The 20,913-nt window shown below is 46.2% G+C and overlaps 1 protein-coding gene across 3 annotated transcripts in view; it reads right to left on the reverse strand.

Moving 5' to 3' along the window:
• STX2 (syntaxin 2) overlaps positions 1–20,913 on the reverse strand; it is a 43,999-nt gene that overhangs the window by 18,471 nt on the left and 4,615 nt on the right. For 2 of the 3 annotated variants that reach the window (XM_024120812.3, XM_024120810.3), the window contains exons 2-3: positions 12,678–12,752; positions 7,803–7,902 (exon numbers count right to left, since the gene is read on the reverse strand). In XM_024120812.3, the coding sequence (XP_023976580.1) occupies positions 7,803–7,902; positions 12,678–12,752 (175 nt within the window). Of the gene's footprint in view, positions 1–7,802; positions 7,903–9,160; positions 9,363–12,677; positions 12,753–20,913 lie in introns of those variants that run through there. The other variant, XM_007120838.4, reaches the window with a different exon arrangement.

Raw genomic sequence — 20,913 nt, forward strand, 5'->3', positions numbered from 1 at the left:
TTTTTGATCCACCTCCTAGAGTAATGGAAATAAAAACAAAAATAAACAAATGGGACCTAATGAAATGTAAAAGCTTTTGCAAAGCAAGGGAAACTACAAACAAGACAAAAAGACAACCCTCAGAATGAGAGAAAATATTTGCAAACGAATCAACAAAGGATTCATCTCCAAAATGTATAAACAGCTCATGCAGCTCAATATTAAAAAAACAAATAACCCAATCCAAAAATGGGCAGAAGACCTAAACAGACATTTCTCCAAAGACATACAGATGGCCAAGAAGCACAGGAAAAGCTGCTCAACATCACTAATTATTAGAGAAATGCAAATCAAAACTACCATGAGGTGTCACCTCACACCAGTTAGAATGGGAATTGTCAGAAAATCTACAAACAACAAATGCTGGAGAGGGTGTGGAGAAAAGGGAACCCTCTTGCACTGTTGGTGGGAGTGTAAATTGATACAGCCACTATGGAGAACAGTATGGAGGTTCCTTAAAAAACTAAAGACAGAATAACCATATGACCCAGCAATCCCACTACTGGGCATACACCCAGAGAAAATCGTAATTCAAAAAGACACATGCACCTCAGTGTTCACTGCAGCACTATTTACAATACCCAGGTCATGGAAGCAACCTAAATGCCCATCAACAGACGAATGGATAAAGAAGATGTGGTACATATATACAATGGAATATCAGCCATAAAAACGAACGAAACTGGGTCATTTGTAGAGATGTGGATGGATCTCGGGAGTGTCATACAGAGTGAAGTAAGTCAGAAAGAGAAAAACAAATATTGTATATTAACACATACATGTGAAACCTAGAAAAATGGTACAGATGAACTGGTCTGCAGGGCAGAAGTTGAGACACAGACGTAGAGAACAAACGTATGGACACCAAGGGGGGAAATGGAGGAGGGGGGGGTTGGTGGGGTGAATTGGGACTGACATGTATACACTGATGTGTATAAAATGGATGACTAATAAGAACCGGCTGTATAAAAATATAAATAAAATAAAATTCAAAAATTCAAAAACAAGAAAATACTATCCTAGGACTCATACTATGGCCACAGGCCTTCGTATACCAAGCCCAGTTCTCAATCAAAAATAACCAGGAAAACAAAGACAAAGTAACACCCAAGAAAAATGACAGAGCAGTCTTAATGGAGTTATCAGACACAGACATTAAAATAATTATGTGCAAAGAGGTAAAACACATGAGTGAGAATTTTATCAGGAAACAGGACATGAGAAAAAGGAGCCCAATTAAATTCTAGGACTGAAAACTATTTTAACCAAAAATAACTCCATGGGTGAAGAGAGATTCAGGAGAAAAACTGGAAAGATTTCAAAATAAAATATAGCAAGCCAGAATAATGGAGAATAGAGAACAGAGGGCAAGAGGTGTAAAGGACACAGTGAACAGGTCTAAAACACATATAATTCAAGTCTCAAAACAAAAATGACAGAAAATGGAGCAAAGGTGATTTATGAAGAGAAAACAGCCAAGATTTTTCCAAAACTGCCAGAAAACATCAACCCGAAGATTCAAGAAGTCGTATAAGAAACAGGATAAATAAAAAGAAAACTACATTTGGAAACATGAAAGTAAAATTGATAAACCCAAAAGACTAAAAATCAAATATCTTAAAAGCTACAATTAGACAGCTGACTTTAAAAAAAAAAGACATTGAAAATTTATCTTCAAAATCTTCAAGGTGGTGAAAGAAAACAACTTGCTAACTGGACTCCTACACTCACTGAAAATATCCTTGAAGAATGAAATCAAGCAAGGATAATTTCAGACAATAGCATACCCCTACTAAAAGAAAGAACAGTAGTTTCTAAAAAGAAAAAAAAATTATCTCGGATGAAAGTTTTAAGATACAGAAAAATGAGTAGCACTGGTATAGTATGTATGCGGGTAGATCCAAATATATATTAATTGTATAAAATAATAGAAAATATATGGACTTCCCTGGTGGCGCAGTGGTTAAGGAGTCTGCCTGCCAATGCAGGGGACATGGGTTCAAGCCCTGGTCCGGGAAGATCCCACATGCCGTGGAGCAACTAAGCCCCTGCACCACAACTACTGAGCCTGCGCTCTAGAGCCCGGGAGCCACAACTACTGAGCTCGCGTGCCACAACTACTGAGCCCGTGCTCTGGAGCCAGTGCTCTGCAACAAGAGAAGCCACTGCAATGAGAAGCCTGCGCAGCACAATAAAGAGTAGCCCCCGCTCACCACAACTAGAGAAAGCCCGCACGCAGCAGCGAAGACCCAACGCAGCCAAAATTTTAAAAATCAATTAACTAATTTAAAAATATATATATATAAAATATATGTTATTTTTATCTAGTACATATATGATGGTAACAGCAATAAGAAAGGACAGGGTTAAAGGTTCCTAAAGTCCTCCTATTACTTGTAAGTAGTAAAAATACAGATTTATATTAGATTTCAACAAGTCAAGAATGCATACCGTGATCTACAGGACAACTACTAAAACAGTAGTAAACAGAATATAGAAGCAAGCTAATGGGGAAGGGTAAAATTCTTAAAAACGAATCCAGAAGACAGCATGACAAGAGAAAAAAGGTAACATAGCACAGGCAAGAAAAATAAAAAAGCAAATAAGATCATGAATGTTAGCCCCAATATATCAATAATTTCAGGAAACAGACTACAAGAGCTAATTACAGACCAAAAAAATGATCAAAAGGGACAGAAAGACAAAACCCAACCATATTTTATTTACAAGAGAGATGAGAGAAACATCTAACATACAAGGATATAGAAAGATGAAAAGAAAAATGATGGGGAAATATATAGCACACACACACTAGTCAGAGAATCCGGTCGAGCTTTGTCAATATCAGGCAAGTGGACAGGAAGGCACATAGCATCACCAGAGGTGAGAGGGACCCTTCCTGTGGGAAAAGGTTCAATTCACCACCGAGACAGGACGGTTCTAAAGGCATCTGTGGGACTTCCCTAGTGGTGCAGTGGTTAAGACTCTGCACTCCCAATGCAGGGGGCCCAGGTTCGATCCCTGGTCGGGGAACTAGATCCCACCTGCCGCGATTAAAAGATCCCACATAGCGCAACGGAGATCCCGCGTGCCGCAACTAAGACCCGGTGCAGGCAAATAAATAAATAAACAAATAAATGAATAAAAATAAAGGCATTTGTGTCTAGGCTTTATCTGCCTAGGTGTCTGGATCGGACCCTGGAAAGCGGGGAAAAGCGCTATAAAGGATATCAACGGGATGATTTTTGACTGAGAATATGGACTGTGGATTAGACAGCGTTTTTATCAACATCAAATGTTCTGGATTAGATAATTACAAGAGAATCTCCTCCTTAGGAGATAAACACTGGCGTACTTAGGAGTGGATGGTCACAAGGCCTGCAACTCACTCTAAAATGAGTCAGCAAAAATAACAGGTGCGCGTGTGTATATATACATGTGCAATGTGTGTGTACACGCACACATACGCATACACATATATACACAAAGAGAAAGAAATCAAACGTGGCGAAATGTTAACAATTGGTGAATCTCGGTGAAGGGAACGTGAGTTTTCACTGTACCGTAATTGCAACTTTCCCATAAATTAGAAAACTTTCAAACTAAAAATGTGAAAAGAACATTTAATGGTACGAGTCCCTTGATGTAGCATGATGTTCCCAGGAATGCTGGCCCGAGAGGTGAGCTGACAAGTACTCAAGAACACACAGGTAGGCGAGGATGCCCGGGGCGGAGTGGTCTGTAACCGTGGAACCCGGACGCTGGGTGGGCCTGCGGCCCCGCGCGGTGCTTCTCGGGCAGCGGTTCAGGACAGCAGCGGGGACGGCAGAGCCGGCTGAGTCTCAGGGCGCTCGAGACTCTGCACTCGCTGCCCACCCTCTCCAACGCCCAACATCCTCGGCTCTCAGACACACCCGAGGGGAGCTCCGGCCTCCCAAAGCCAGCGCAAGGCATGAACGGGCCTCCACCTGTCCAGCGTTCAGCCTGGCCCCTGCTGCTCCGCACAGCAGCAAGTCTAAGTTACGAATCATATGTGACACTACGACAACGCGAGGCCCCTGCAATGCCCATGACACACGGGGAGCAAGCTACCTGTAACCAGTAAAAGGCGCGCTGCCATCCGGCCCCAGGCCGTTCTGCTCCCACAGAAACCGCCGCCGCCGACCACCGGGCAGGCGGCCGTTAGGAAAAGGGTCCTGGAACGCTCTGTTCGTCAGCAAAAGAGGTACGCTGTAAGACAACAGGCACTGGGTGCTCCAAACTCTAGGCTTTTTAAAGATTGTTTTTTCTTTTGATGTGGATCATCTTTAAAGTCTTTACTGAATTTGTTACAATTTTGCTTCTTTTTACGTGTTTTGGCTTTTCGGCTGAGAGGCATGTGAGATCCTAGCTCCCTGACCAGGGATCGAACCCGTACCCACGACATTGGAAGGCGAAGTTCTAACCACTTTAAGCCAGGAAAGTCCCGTACACTTCTTTAAAAGTGTATGTTTTATACATATTTTTTGCTAGAAAAATATTTACCGAAACTTTAACGGTGTTTATCACCAAGGGACAGGTTATGAGCGTTGTTTTTTTTTTTTTTCTTCCTTTCTGCTTTCTTCCAAAATGCCCACGATAAAGCACGTAATTAACTCTGATAACGTAACACAGGTTAACTTTAAAAGACGAAGAGGATGGGGGCGGGGCAGGGCAGCCAGTCAGCAGGGTTGGACGCTAAGGAGGGAGGACAAGGACCAGGGCTGAGGCTGCCGGCAGGACCTGCAGCGCAGCCGGGGAGAGGGGAGGCCCGCGAGACGCCTCTCGGGAAGGAACAGCCGCCACGGGGCGAGGCAGGGCTGCGGGCGAGCGGGCGGGCGCGCTTGGACCGGCAGACGGGCGGCCTTCCGGTCCAGGAGCCCGGACAGAAGTACAGCGAGAGGCGGCTCAAGGCCACATACCACAGTTGCCCTTAAAAAGGAGACACACACCTCTCACGCGGAAACAGGAGGAAGGATGGGGTGGAAACAAGGTGATGAGGAGGAAACACGCTGACGACAGCAGCAGTCGGCATTTACACGGAACGCGGCGCGATCTGTCCGAGGTTAGCAGTGAATTCACGGTGGAACTGGGGTTTGAATCCACCGCTCACCTGAGAAGAGGCTTTCTGCACTAAGTGGTGACCACAGAGTTCTCAAGCGAGTCTGAAACGTGTACTCCAGCAGAAAAGCACAAAACGCACAGAAGGAGGAGGATTTAGAGACGGGAGGCAACCGGATGTAACCGTCGTAGCTCAGACAGAGACGAGAGAGGCCAGCCCAGGAGTGACAATGCAGATGGAAAGGAAGGGCAGATACAATGCTAGCAACAGGTTGTGACTATTTAGGACGCCCATACCCAAAACATGGGATGAAAAGAAGGGCTCTGACTGCTGATTCAAAGGAACTACAAGACATGTTACTGACGAGTGAAATCCCCTCCGTTCTCTGATGGTGATGCCAGCCGTAACACTATCACCAGCAAGACCCAGAAAGTTGAATAACACACATTTCAGGCTCCCACCAGGTGGGTCCATGTTTTGGAGGGCCTGAAACTTACACATTTTCAGTGGCCCTCTTAAAAAAAGAAAGTACAGAAATGTAAAGTCAATAAAGAAAAGTGAGAGTAAAGGGGCCCTCTGTTAGCTTCTCAGGCAAATCCTTCTCTGGGATCTTGTCACTAAGGTTAATGAAACGACCTGGCTGGCCAGCAAGCCCTGCATCTGGAGCAGAAGCCAAGGGGCCGGGGCCCGGCCACGGGGCGGGGCCACCCGGTGGCGCCACCCGGTGGCCACTGTGCTCTGGAACCCCTTCTGCGGGCCCACCCCGGAGCCCAGGCAGGGAGGGCACCCAGGAGCTGGAGCTCCACCTTGCCCCTCCCCACCCACCAGGACAAAGGGCTGGGGGGACAGCAGCCCACTGCCCCACCCTGGGCACTTCTGAGGGCCCAGCATCACGGGGCAGGAGTAACCGCGTTGCTCTTTACAGAGACCAACACAGGGAGCAGCGAGACATCACTTCTCACGTGCTGGTTCAACACCCTGCTGTGAGACAGAGACAGGAAGCAGCAGTCTTATTCAGCGCCCAAAGGGGCTACTGCGAAGCGGTAAGAGCCCGAACTTCACTCCAACATTGTTGTAGCTGCTGTTACTTGGCAGCAAGAGTTTTTTGGAGGTAAACTTCTCCAAAGAAAAAAATACAGTAATATGTATTCAAATTCAACTTCCCCAAGAATTAAGCAAGACGTTAACAGCTGTTACACAAAAAGTTCTGTGAGCAAATACATTTGTGAAACACTCCACTAAGCAAAGGTTTCTTCATTGCAGGACTTCTCAGAGCCTTTATTACTCTGTAACCTTCCGTGGGGATGTGGTGTGAAGAGGACTCTGACTGCATCTGGCCACAGAAGTCTTGTTTCATATACTAGCTGTTGAGACTCATGCTCCAGAGACACACTTTGGAAAACATCCTTCTAAACCGCAAGACAGGGCATCTACAGACGCCCAGAGCATTATTTTACAAGACACGCAAAATCTTCAAAATGAGTTTTTTCAATTTAATACCAAGTTATTTTTTCAATGTAAGGCCACACCAAATAATCTAACAAAGTTGCTTTCAGCTTTCCTCTGAGATTGAGAATAAGCGTGTTCCCATCACCACTTCTATTCAATGCTGTACAGAAAATCAGTGAAATAAGTCAACTGAAAATAAAAAGCACAAGAACTGAGGGACAACTGTGATTGTTCACAGGTGTCATGACTGGGCGCAGAAAAAACCTAACAGAATCCACAAACAAATTATTAAGATGAATTAAGTAATTAGGCAAGATAATGGGATACAAGGTCAACATACAAAACCCACTGTATTTCCATATATTGAAACAAGTAGAAGACAAAATTTACAACAGACACTGTTCGCATTAAAATCGAAAGCATCACCTACCATGAAAGGTGTGTGAGACCTCTACAGAGAACCCTACAGAACATCACTGAGAGCAATTACAGAAGATGTAAGTAAAGGGACGGACCATTTTCACGGATTAAAAGACTCAGTATTGTGAAGATATCAATTATCCCCCCAAATGACGTATGGATTCCAATTTGCAGTCTCTAGCTTATCCAGATCCATCTCACCTTTCAAGTTTTCAAACTTCGTCACTGCAGATCAAGGAAACACTTCCTTATAACTAACAATGCCCCGATGTTCAGTTAATGTCAAATCACTTGCTCACATGCTGCCCTCAACAGACACTAGGAACAGCACACTCCATACAGAAGCCTTTGCTGAAGACTTAAAACCACTTTAGTCTGTTCTTCATCTTTAAACCTGCTCTAACAAGTACTGTTTTCCAAATCAACCTCTTATTAACTTTCATCTAAACACAAAATTCTATCACTCCTGTTTAACTGCGGACATAATACGGATCTAAGGCCCAGTCACTGACGTGACCCCAAAGTTCTGCAAGGCCACATCCATGTATGCTCGTGGATATCACACATCACTGGTCCTCACCCCGGCTGAACACCAGATCCCGCAGAAGCTGTAGAAAACCACACCGATGCCTTGGCTCATCCAGACCAGAGGCACGAGAATCCCGAGGGGTGGCCCACCAGCCTCCGGCACTTTTTACAAGCTCCCAGCTCAGTCTCACGTGTTTCCAGGCTAAGGCCTGTGCTGTGGACAGCAAGAGGGACGGGCACACAGAAAGACAGAGAGACACACTTCTTTTTAAAACCAACAACTTACTTCCTTCTGGGTTTGGTGCAGAAAGAATGATGCTGTGGTTTTTCTTTACCTCTTCAACGTACTGAGCTATTTTAGCTATTCTGTCTCTGACCTCCTCAACCTATAGGAGAGAGACAGAAAGCCATCACCACTGCGGCAAATTCACATTTGCTACCACTTTCCATTACCTAAAAAGAGAAGGATAAAAGAGGAAAATAAGTGAATAGTTACCACATAAAGAAACAACAACCTTTTCCCATTCGTTTAATTTAAAAAATAAAGGGAAATGTGCCATATTAAAATATCTACCTTTATGGCTAAGGCAATATCAGCCACCAGGAAAACCGTCGGTTGTAAGAAGTTTTACAATCAAGACCCAGTATTACCACAGATGATGGCAGCCAGAAGCATCTACTACCAACGCCAGGTCTCCGTGCAGTCAAGAAGGGAGCTCACCCTGTAGAAGAGGCCGACCATCATATTCTCATGTGGGGAGGTACTGACAGCTGATAAGACCAAGCCTTCCTAGTCATTATTTTTTGCCTCTGATAGTCTAAATTATTCACTACTTGTTTCAAAATGTAACGTATTCATTAGCAAGATCTGTCCAGATGGATTCATAACAAGTGTGGCAGGCTGAATACTGTCCCCCAAAATGTCCAGGTCCTAGTCCCTGGGACCTTGGATGGTTTCCTTATATGGCAAAGGGAACTGCAGATGTGACTGAAACGAAGGGTCTTGAGATGCGGAGATACAATCCCAGATCCCCCGGTGGGCCCGCAGTATGACCCCAAGTGTACTTGTAAGAGGGAAGCGGATGGAGATGGGGTGACAGAAGGCGGTCACGCAACACTAGTTAAGCACAATGGTCTGCTGCCGGCCTGGCAGGCGGAGGGGCACCAGGGGTGCAGCTCAAGAGGTGGGGAAGGCAGGGCAGCGGGCTCTGCCCGGAGCCTCTGGGGCGTGCGGTCCTGCTGGCAATGTGGCTTCATCCCGGTGGGACCAGCCTGGACTTCCGGCTTCCAGAGAGGAAGACAGTAAACCTGTGCTGTTTTAAGCCACTCAGTTTGTGCGGCCCTAGGAAACTAAGCACAACTTCTCTATTTGAAAGATGAGGAAAACCCTAAAGCCCAGCAACAGGGGACTTGTTAGGTTACATTACGGAACTCTAACAGAAGATATGAAAACATCTCCAGGATGTATTACCAAGTTAAAAACACGCCGAAAAAAGAAATATCCACGAGGTGCAGAACAATATGTATACATGTTAGCAACGATGCAAGAAAGAGGTCAAAATAAGCAGAGATTAACTTGCAGATGTTAACATTTACATGAAGAAACACTTGGATGTCTAAATAAGAAACTAAGAAAAGGGTCACCTTTTCTGAGGGGAGAGGTGAGAAAACCAGCAGGTGAAGACAGGAGTGGAGGCGAGGCTTCTCGTGCGAGTGCATCCTCTCCCATCATCCTGATTTCTGAGCAAAGGGGACGCACATTCCGGTGGGGAGGTGAGAAGCCCGCGTGAGGAGCCCTACGGACTAGAGCGGCTCTCGCGGGTTTGGTCTCAGGGCCTCTTTAATCCTGAAAGGTATGGAAGACCCCAAAGAGCTCTAGCTCATGTAGGCTGGAGCTCCCTTAGGATAATTCCCAAAGTGGAGAAACAGCTTCGACATGTATTAATTCACTGAAGACAGTTAATTACAAGGCCACGACATGCCGTGGTGGACGTCCACATCCTCATCCTCAGAATGTCACCTTACGGGGCAAAAGGCACCTTGCAGGCTGTGATGAGTTAAAAGTCGAGATGGGAGACTACCCTGGATTATCTGGGTTGTTCCAGTGTAACCACAAGAGTCCTTATAAAACAGAAGCCAACAGGACCAAACTTAGAAAAAAGCGACGTGACAGTAGAAGCAGAGGCTGCAGTGAGGTGCCCGACGCTGGGGGAAAGGGCCCCGAGCCAAGGACGCAGGTGCCCCCAGAAGCTGGAGAAGGCAGGACGCAGCCTCTCCCCGCCGAGCCTGCAGGAGGGCGCGGCCCTGCCGGCACCTTGACGGGAGCCCTAGTGGCTCGTTTCAGCTTCGGACCTCTTAGCCACTACAGTTGTGCTAATTTGTTACAGCAGCAGTAGGAAATTAAAACACGTTAATACCAATAACCTATTTTTATGGAAAAAGCAGAATTTCCCCACACACACAAATCAGTGAAAAGTACGAGCAGTGATCTACATTTTTCTGCAAATCTAATTTCCAGCTTAATGGAAGGCATCTTGATTCTGATACCTGCTTCTGTGTTTAGTCTGTTGCCGTATCACACACTTGATGTAGCCTCTGGGAAACTCCCCCATTGTCCATTCGTGACAGAGAGGAAAGAGGTGAACATCTTGGTATTTTTATGAAAATCGTTATCAGCCACACGAACTCATCGGAAGGGCCTTAGGGACCCCAGGGACGCTGGGTCCAAGCCCCACAGCACATTTTGAAAACCAAAGTTTTAGAGGAGAGTTGAACACAGAATTCTGCTTGCATAGAGCAGTGAACAGCTAATTCATTAGGCCTGGGTGTTATTTCCATTTATTTACAGTCAATTTCTACAGAACTTCATATACTTCACATACTTATAATTTAATTAATCATGTAAAAACAGTACACAGAATTAAAATGGAATCTTAAAATTTTTGCTACTTTATCATGCAGGCTTAAACACAAATAACGACTTTGGGGTTTTAGTGCACAGATCTACATTTCAATGAGCCATCATTAAAGCAGCATTTCTGAAGTAAATTCAGTAGCACTCATCTGTCACAAAGTAGGAGAGACACTGTTTTAGCTCTTGGAGGGGTCTGCAATACACATGCCACCGGTATCTGTGCAGCAGAAGTCCCAGCGTGGTCCGAAAAGAAAACTGCTGGACCACCGACTCGGGACCGGGAGGGAAGTGCCACCGTCGCCGCGGTGCCAGGTCCATTTATGCCTACAAAGCACACCACGCAGGGTCCCCCCGCTCCTCCGTCAACTACAAATCATCTTCGCAGAGAGGAGATTCCCTGGCCTCTCATTACAGCGCTATGTTAGTCTTCACCAAACACTGGTCACGTGCAAAATTCCTACCTTTTGCAACGTTCTATGTGGTATGTAAGATCTGAATGCCATTTTCTAAGAAAGAGTTTGTATTAACAAACATCATTTGCTTCTCTAAGAAGTCATTTCACAGAAGTTAACTGTAAAATAAACCAACCATTTAACAAATGAAACTGGAACTTACGTTACAACCGACGACTCTCAACCCTCCCTAACGCGAGTCATCCGTTTTTGTCCGCGTCTCCGAGACACCCACAGCCAAATGGATTAGCGCTAAGTTACCACAGCTTAATGACTCTGAGTGATTTATATAACTCTTCTATAAAATACAACAACAACATCTAATGCTGGGAGATTCTTAAAATAAGAAGTATGTTTTTCCGGAGAACTGGTATGGAAGAATTAAGCATCTAGGTAAAGGGGGTAAAATCAGAGAAGTAATGATTTTACAAAGTGGGTAGGTAAGCTAAAGACAGTAAAAAGAGTCTCATTTCCAAAGTGAAATCTGGAAATCCACCATCTTAACTGTTTTGTATCTTAAAGTAAGTTCCTGTAGCTAACAATTTAATTTCATGTTTTTTCCGTTAGATAAGATTAAGAACTAACATAAATGCTTGAAACCCAATGAATAGGTTCTTACACTAGGTATTCAATAAATTCTGACTGGATCTGGAAAACTGATAACTTCTAAAATAACTTCTAAAGTTATCTTAGATAACTTCTAAGATATTTTTTATTAACATATTACATATTTTCAAATCCACGTATTGATAACCGGTTTAGATTGTCAACAGATTTGAGTTAACTGAAACTTGTAGACGAGATTCAGCATAATCAAAACAAGTCCTGCAAATGAAGTTTTCATCATTAAAAAATTACACTGAACCCGTTTCTTTTCTTCATGTGTAACAAAGTCAAAATATTTGTTTTCTGACTCAATTTCAAAAATTTTAAATTATGCAAAATTTGATCAGCTATGACTTAGGTAGGGTTAACAATTTAAACATGATGCCCGCCTAGAAACAGCCCTGGGGGGCTAAGAGGGAGAGGGCAAGGCCTCGCAGGGAAGCCCAAGGGAACGGACAGGTGTGAGGTCAGATCCAAGGTTGCGGGCCCGCACGCGGACAGCCCAGAGAAAGGCCATGCTGCCTGACGGCAACGGCAGAGCAGAGCTGCCAGAATCATATCTTTGCTTTCGGATAAGACCTCTCAGGAGAGAAGTCCATATGACCTAGAGACCGGTATTCTGAAAGGTGGAAAACTTCTCAGGAGAGGAATTTAAAATTCAATCAAAGATTTTAGGAAATACACAACATGAGCTCTTTGATATGTGGGACTCACTGCCGTTCTGCAGGAGGAAAGCAAGGGAAGCCTGGCTGTGTGCACCGTGCACACCTGACCGCCAGCTGAGGGGCAGCACCACCCCCAGGCCTTCCCCCCACCGACCCAGGACCAAACTGCCCCGAGGCTGGAGAACACCGCTGGCCATGGGCGCGGCAGCATCTCCCAGGGGCCTTCCTGTGCTCGGAGGACAGCAGAGGACGGACGCGCCTTCCCCCAGCACCCCAGCCTGTGGGCATCAGTCTCCGCAAGTGCCCTCCACACCCACGATCACCATTCTCACCGACCCCGAGTCGATCACCAGGAAGAATGTTTTCCTAGCACTAAAAAGTCTAGAGAACTTTTGCAATTCAAACACCAACTTTTTAAAATATTAGTTTGGGTATTATTTCAAATATGACAAGCGCATAGTTACATTAGTTTAACTATGTTTAAAGAAAACAAGTCCATCTGGGTTTCATTAAACGGCTCTTACCTGATGGAAGAATTCATCCATAAAATGGTCCTTTTCAATAACAATAGTTGTGTCTCCATCATCATTTTTCCGACACTAAAATGGAAAAATATAAAATGTAAAATTCTGGTTTTACAATTTCCCACGTAGACACAAACAGGTACCATCAGTTTAAAATAACACTGAAGAATAAAGAATGAGGAGATCTTATTCTAGACCAATGGGTCTCCAACCTGGGGGCATCAGCTCCGCCTAGAGGGCTGGGTCTCTGACTCAGCGGGGCTGGGGTGAGGCAGTCCACACACTCGTGACCGTCCTACAACGTCTGGAACATCGTCACATTCTAACGAGTTCCAGGTGATGCTGCCGGGCTGGGTTCCCCACCCCTCGAGGGAGGCAGAAGAACCTAACAGTGGAAAGTCTCTCCTGGGAAGAAAGTGACCTCCATCTACACCACGGGGGACAGGAGACAACGTCAGAACCCGGGACCTGGTACCCGAATCACACAGTGTTTGTCAAGGAGGTGTGACACAGCATCCACCAGCGAGAGCTGGGGACTCGGGAGGAAAAAGGAAAGACCCCTGTCAGAATACAGAGGAGGAAACTGTTAGGAACTGTCTCCCCGAGGACACGCAGGGTGAGTCAGCTCAGCTCAAACCCTGCGAGAGCCGAGGCGGCCACAGATTTCAGGGATTCTCTCAACCCTCGTGAAATCAGAGCCTTTAACCACGGAAAGTCTGAAGTGTGGCTCTACTGATCTACAAGCCAGGAATAATGTGGAAACAAAATTCCACTAAATTTAGCTAGAAAAACATCTACAAAATTTAATAAATGTGTCAAGAAAGCACAATACAGCCTCCCTCTGCACCATCCAGGGCCCTCGCTAAGGCAAATCGATTTGGCCTAAAACTCCACAATACTCTCTCACCACCCCAGGGAAGGCTTCGGCACCTGCCTTACCCCAGGGCCTCCTCTCCACGAGACAATCCAGGAGGGCAAGGGAGAAGGGGCGTGTTCCTCTAAGGGAGGCCCGAGCTCCCTCACACAAGGGGCTTTTACCAGAGGACCGTGAAGAACGTGTCATCACCAGGCGACACCTCGCGCTGGGACAGCTGTGGGGCGGTCTCGGAGGGAAGAGCAGAGACCCACCTACGCAGGACTCCGGCAGAAGCTCTCTCAGCTGCGGGCCGGAGTCCCCCGGCACCTCTCAGAGCTGAGGGACCCTGCTCTCACAGGCGCCAGCTGCGGGGAAAGATGCCTGCAGTCAGGCAGCGCTGCCACTGCGAACGTTTTATGTGAGCTCCGCTAACAGGACGAGCGCTACAGGTTCAACTGCGTCCCCCTAAACACAGATGTTGCAACCCCCCAGGACCTCAGCCTGGGACCCGTATTTGGAAAAAGGGTCAGTGAAGATGCAGTCAGTCAAGATGAGGTCACGCTGGAGCAGCGTGGGCCCTTAACCCAACGTGACTCGCGTCCTTATGAGAAGAGACAGAGAGGCACAGGGGAGGAGGCCCGTGATGACAGCGATGCATCTACAAGCCGAGGACCCCCGAAGACCGCCGCCCGCACGGGAAGGTGAGAGAGGCAAAGCAGGGCTCTGGCGCAGGTTCGGGGAGGGTGCGGCCCCGCGACACCCTGGCTTCTGGCCTCTAGAGCCGGGAGGGCACGTCTCCCTGGGTCAGGCCCCAGTCTGCAGGCCCGCGGCACGAGAGCCCAAGGACGCTCACGCCATCCTTTCTCCAATCAAGCGTGCTAACCGAGACACTCCTCTTAACTCTGCAGCCTGTGAACAGCACTGTCCGGAGGAAAGAACCCTGTACCTACCGGGAGTCGCAGATCTGGGTTCTAACCTGCGACGAGGCGGGGACAACACCCATCCCGTCCCCTCCCCCAGAGGCGGGGCTGTGGGTTTCGGAAGGGCGTTATTTTCCCAGGGCATGCATACCCCAATAAAGGCTCTTAAAATCATTTCTGGTCCATGCTCTTAATTCCGAGCCAAAAAGCACTTAAAGGCAGATCGGCAATCGGCTAACAAGCGACAGAAAGTCAGGTGCAGACCCGCCCGCCAACTCCGCAGTGCTCTTCTCCGGGATCGCAGGGCACCTGAAGTGAAAGACGGCTGCTACTGGGTACCGCGCGCCAGGGCATGGGGCGGCAGGAGGGCTCGGGGTGCGCGCTGCCCCACCGGTCCTGCAGCGCCGCCCGAGGCCTGCGAGCATCCCCGCTTCACGCACACAGCACCCCGTGGACGGCTGAGCACCCAGCCTCTTTGGGCACCAGCTGGGTTCGACCTCACAGAACCCACACTGCGCTCACCCCCCAACGGCAAGAGCTGCCCTCGCCTCCGGCTCACAGTCACCGGGCGACGACGTAACTCACCTCCCACACCCGCTCGCGTCACTTCACGACCCGCCCTCTGCCAGGAGGGGCCGAGGCTCCAGGGGAAGGCCGCCCTGCCCCTCTGACTCCAGCCCACGCCCTTTTGCTCTGAACCCCGCCCCTGCCCCGCCCCCGCCCTCCTCCCGGTAGAAAGGGCTTCACGAGGGTCCTCCAGGCAAAGCCGGCCTCCCAGCTGTCCTCCCAGCTCCGGGCGGGGCGGCCTCGCGCAGGCCTTGGACACCAAGCGCTCCTCGAGTGGCCCCGCCCGTCACTGCCCTCCCCGCGCCCCACCCGGTCGCTTCTCAGCTGGGGCGCTCATAGGGCTCAAGGGACTGAACTGTAAGTAGCCAACTCCCTGCAGATTCAACGGGGGAGGGGAGAGAGTGAACGTGAACGTGGCCTAGCAGGGCTGGGATTCCCCGGGGCCGGAGGCGCACATCTCACCCCGCTGACAGCCACTCGCGGGTCTCAGAGGCCTCGGCGTTCGGCCTGTTTCACTTTCTGCCGTGGAAAATGACAAACACGCACAAAAGTGGAAGGAATGACATACTGGGCTCTCGATGGGTCCATCGCAGGGGTTCAACGACGGTCAGTCCACACCTGTCTAGCTTCACCGGCACGCCCCCAGCCCCACCCCTGACCCCCGGGCACTAGACCACCTCGAGACGAAGCCCACACGAAGATGCCTGTTGTGTGTGTGACACGGTCTCGAACCTCAGCTCGCTACTTCATCTGCTCCGCGAAAGACACTTACTCATTTCCAGGCTCGGGGAGGGACGGTTTCCAACATGACACTCTCCCTTCAGGAAGTCAGTCATTTTACTATCACGTCACACACGGACCACACTCCGTGCAGGAGGCGGCGAACAAACAGTTACCAAAGAAACTCAATTCTGCCTCGCCGCTGAAGCCCACGTGTCATGCGTGACCTTTATTCAGTCATTCGCTTCCTGTAAATCATTCGTTTCTGTACCTGCAGACCAAGAGGGGGCCAATGACTTGGAATCTGTTTCCTCTAATGTCTTCTTTTTTCCTTCTCATTTTTAAACCTTTACTTCTATTTCTTAGTTCTATCTGGAATTCTCAGAATTACCTAACATTAGGAAATAGACCCAGTAATACTGTCTTAGCTTCTTTTTCCATTCATGAAAAAAGAAACAAAGAAATGACTACCAAAACAATGCTCTTTAGGGACTCCCCTGGCTGTCCAGTGGTTCGGGGCTTCCGTGCTTCCACTGCAGGGAGCCCGGGTTCGATTCCTGGTCAAGGAACTAAAATCCCACATGCCGCACAACGTGGCCAAAAAAAAAAAAAAAAAGGAAGAAAAAAGAAAAAAACAACGCTGTTTAAGCTGCTGCACAATCGCCCCGTCTTCAGTGAAGCCCACGTTCAACTTTCTAGCTGAGACGGTGTGATCCGTGTACAACAGCTGCTGTTTACGACAGTGCACTTATTGTACATAACGAAACGATGTGTGGCAAAGCATTTACTACGAGCAGCGGGAATACTCTCCAACTTGATTTCCAAAGTGTCAAAGTGCAAGTGTCAAAGTGCAAGATAGACATCCAAATATCAACTTTCCGTTTCTGTTAAATTTTAAAACAATTCTCCTTAAAAGCAGCATTATATTAAAATACAATTCTCTCTGTGAAAACTGTTCTGAGGAAGAGACATCAAGTAGCTTCCACGTTTAGAGACTATTTAACAGAGATGAATCATTTGTCACTGGAATGCCGTTTAGATAATTCAGAAGCTGAATTATCACAAATTAGTAGAATCCAAAGTTGGCTAAAACACTGCATTTTTCTCCAGGTTGTTCTCCAAATACACATACACTAGGGCCTTCCATGCAAATGATAATTGTGAGGAAATAATTATCTTGAAATATGTACAATGGTTGTAGTAGCTTTGCTGCTACAATACATTAATTTCAAAATTACATTACTTCAGTAAAAAACGAATACTTGTAATTAAAAATAGGTGAAAGCTGACTGTTGGCTAGTTGGTAATTATGCTGTAGAATGTCAGTAACATTTCTTTCCCATATATTTATGTAACCAGTCATAGTTTCATGCCCTAGGTAGAATATTACAGTGTTTCATGTTTTATATTTTTACTTCATATGTGTCTCAATTATTAATATTATATAAATACTGCAGGTCCTTACACTTTACATAAATAACACTGTATCGCACAAATGCTTGTTTTTCTCCTCGCGAAGGTATGTTTAAGGATTTCTCCTCATCTCTCATGTTTTGCTCACCACTGACAAACTCATCACCTTCCTGTCCTTCACACCAACCTGTGCCCACAGCAGAACCCTGGGGCTGGCCACGCCTGCTGCCTAGTGCCCACCTCCCAGACCTGTGCCCGGCTGGCTCCTTCTCATTCAGATCTCAGCTCAGAGACCTCTCCCCCATCACAGATCCCTGATGGCCCAGCCCAAAACAGCCACGCCCACACCCACTCCCCCTGTTTCATTTCCTTCCCAGCAGTTACCGGGAAAGGCATTTTATTGCTCATTTGAATTAGCTGTTTCTTGTCCCCTCCCCCATGACACGTTTCAGGGGAGCAAGGATGTCAAGGGTCTTGTCATAACTCACGCCTGAAACAGTGCCTGGCACGTAGCAGCCACTCAGCAGAGATCAGCTGAAGGAATGAATGAAGAGCAGAGAGATGAGACAGAGATGGGGGTGGAGCGGAGAGAAAGCACACACAGAAGGACAGAGAAACCAGAAAACAAAGACACAGACACACACAGTGAGAGGCAGCCTGGCAGACGAAAGTCAGGGACAGAGGCGGTCTTGGTTGCTCACTGGCCCTGGTTACATCCCCTCATGAGGTCTCAAGGCACAGCCCGCCCTGAGTCTGAGGCCCCATTCTACCCTTTAATCAATCTCCCTTTTCTGTTTTACCTAAGGAGTTTCTGTCCCTAGCAACCCAGAGAGCCTTGAAGACAACAGAGTCCACTGTCATCTGCATCTTCCTAACCCTGGGCATTTTCAAAAGCAAACACACGACTCAATACACACCTAGCAGGCACTCTGTGCAGAATCCTGAGGCTTCAGAGCAAACCTGAAAGCACACATCTGCCCTGGAAACGGTGCAGAGTCTGTGGGAGGGCGCAGGAAGAAAACAAGACCTCGTGTGTGTTCAGATGCACAGACAGGAAGATCTCTGGGGACCCAAGGGGAAGGAGGGCGGGAAGACTTCCTGGTGGTGATGCCTGAACCGAGGCCCGAAGAAGGGGCGGGGCCGGCAGAGAAAGGGGGAGAGAGACACACATGGAGCGGCGTGTGGAAGGGCCGGAGCGGAAGGGCACGGGGGAACGGCAGAGACTGAACAAGGCGATCTGCGGGAGTGAGGGTGCTGGTTATCGCTTAGGTTCTCTATTCCTTACGTTCAGAATGAATAGAATTGAAGTTAAAAACAAGAAGTAACTAACCTGTGGAAATGTACAGGCTTTGCTCTTTTATTTTGTATACAAACGGATATTTATTATAGTTCCTGGAGAAACTATGTAGATTCCAACTGTGGGAACTGTCTGTATGATGATACAGGATTTAGTAAATTATGAAATTCTAAACCATAAACATATTCAAAATTATAGATATATTCATACATTAAATTATACATGTATTATGAAATTCTCAGTATTTTAAGTTTCAGTGAAGTACTTAGAAAAAAATGTTTTTATTTTATAAATCGGAACCTGAAACTTTACTAAGTAACAATCTGCACTCTGTGTGCAATCTGAGCTGCCAAAAAAGAACCTTAAAAACATCTGGGCAGTTTTTCCTGCTGCTTAAAAAATTATACTGGTGGGACTTCCCTGGTGGCGCAGTGGTTAAGAATCCACCTGCCAATGCAGGGGACACGGGTTCGATCCCTGGTCTGGGAAGGTCACACATGCCACGGAACAACTAAGCCTGTGTGCCACAACTACTGAAGCCCGCATGCCTAGAGCCTGTGCTCCGCAAAAAGAGAAGCCACCGCAGTGAGAAGCCCCCACTCGCCGCAACTAGAGAAAAGCCCACGTGCAGCAACAAAAACCCAGTGCAGCCAAAAATAAATACATACATACATACATACATACATACATAAATTTTACTTGCAATTCATCACCATGAACCCAGGTATTAAAAACAGTAATTTTCTACCTAAAAACAAATGACAATGGAGACACAACGACCCAAAACCTATGGGATGCAGCAAAAGCAGTTCTAAGAGGGAAGTTTATAGCAATACAATCCTACCTTAAGAAACAGGAAACATCTCAAATAAACAACCTAACTTTGCACCTAAAGCAATTAGAGAAAGAAGAACAAAAAAATGAAAAAGAAATGAAGGAAACAATAGCAAAGATCAATAAAACTAAAAGCTGGTTGGTTCTTTGAGAAGATAAACAAAATTGATAAACCATTAGCCAGACTCATCAAGAAAAAAAGGGAGAAGACTCAATTCAATAGAATTAGAAATGAAAAAAGAGAAGTAACAACTTACACTGCAGAAATACAAAAGATCATGAGAGACTACTACAAGCAAGTCTATGCCAATAAAACAGACAACCTGGAAAAAATGGACAAATTCTTAGAAATGCACAACCTGCTGAGACTGAACCAGGAAGAAATAGAAAATATGAACAGACCAATCACAAGCACTGAAATTGAAACTGTGATTAAAAATCTTCCAACAAACAAAAGCCCGGGACCAGATGGCTTCACAGGCGAATTCTATCAAACATTTAGAGAAGAGCTAACACCTATTCTTCTCAAACTCTTCCAAAATACAGCAGAGGGAGGAACACTCCCAAACTCATTCGACGAGGCCACCATCACCCTGATACCAAAACCAGACAAAGACGTCACAAAGAAAGAAAACTACAGGCCAATATCACTGATGAACATAGATGCAAAAATCCTCAACAAAATACTAGCAAACAGAATCCAACAGCACATTAAAAGGATCATACACCATGATCAAGTGGGGTTTATCCCAGGAATGCAAGGATTCTTCAATATACGCAAATCAATCAACGTGATACACCATATCAACAAACTGAAGGAGAAAAACCATATGATCATCTCAATAGATGCAGAGAAAGCTTTTGACAAAATTCAACACCCATTTATGATAAAAACCCTGCAAAAAGTAGGCATAGAGGGAACTTTCCTCAACATAATAAAGGCCATATATGACAAACCCACAGCCAGCATTGTTCCCAATGGTGAAAAACTGAAACCATTTCCACTAAGATCAGGAACAAGACAAGGTTGCCCACTCTCACCACTCTTATTCAACATAGTTTTGGAAGTTCTAGCCACAGCAATCAGAGAAGAAAAAGAAATAAAAGGAATCCAAATAGGAAAAGAAGAAGTAAAGCTGTCACTATTTGCAGATGACATGATATTATACATAGAGAATCCTAAGGATGCTACCAGAAAACTACTAGAGCTAATCAATGAATTTGGCAAAGTAGCAGGATACAAAATTAATGCACAGAAATCTCTGGCATTCTTATACACTAATGATGAAAAATCTGAGAGTGAAATTAAGAAAACACTCCCATTTACCATTGCAACAAAAAGAATAAAATATCTAGGAATAAACCTACCTAAGGAGACAAAAAACTTGTATGCAGAAAACTATAAGACACTGATGAAAGAAATTAAAGATGATACAAATAGGTGGAGAAATATACCATGTTCTTGGATTGGAAGAATCAACATTGTGAAAATGACTCTACTACCCAAAGCAATCTACAGATTCAATGCAATCCCTATCAAACTACCACTAGCATTTTTTACAGAACTAGAAAAAAAAATTTCACAATTTGTATGGAAACACAAAAGACCCCAAATAGCAAAAGCAATCT

Source organism: Physeter macrocephalus, chromosome 19, assembly GCF_002837175.3.
Source record: "Physeter macrocephalus isolate SW-GA chromosome 19, ASM283717v5, whole genome shotgun sequence".
Classification (NCBI taxonomy): Eukaryota; Metazoa; Chordata; class Mammalia; order Artiodactyla; family Physeteridae; genus Physeter; species Physeter macrocephalus.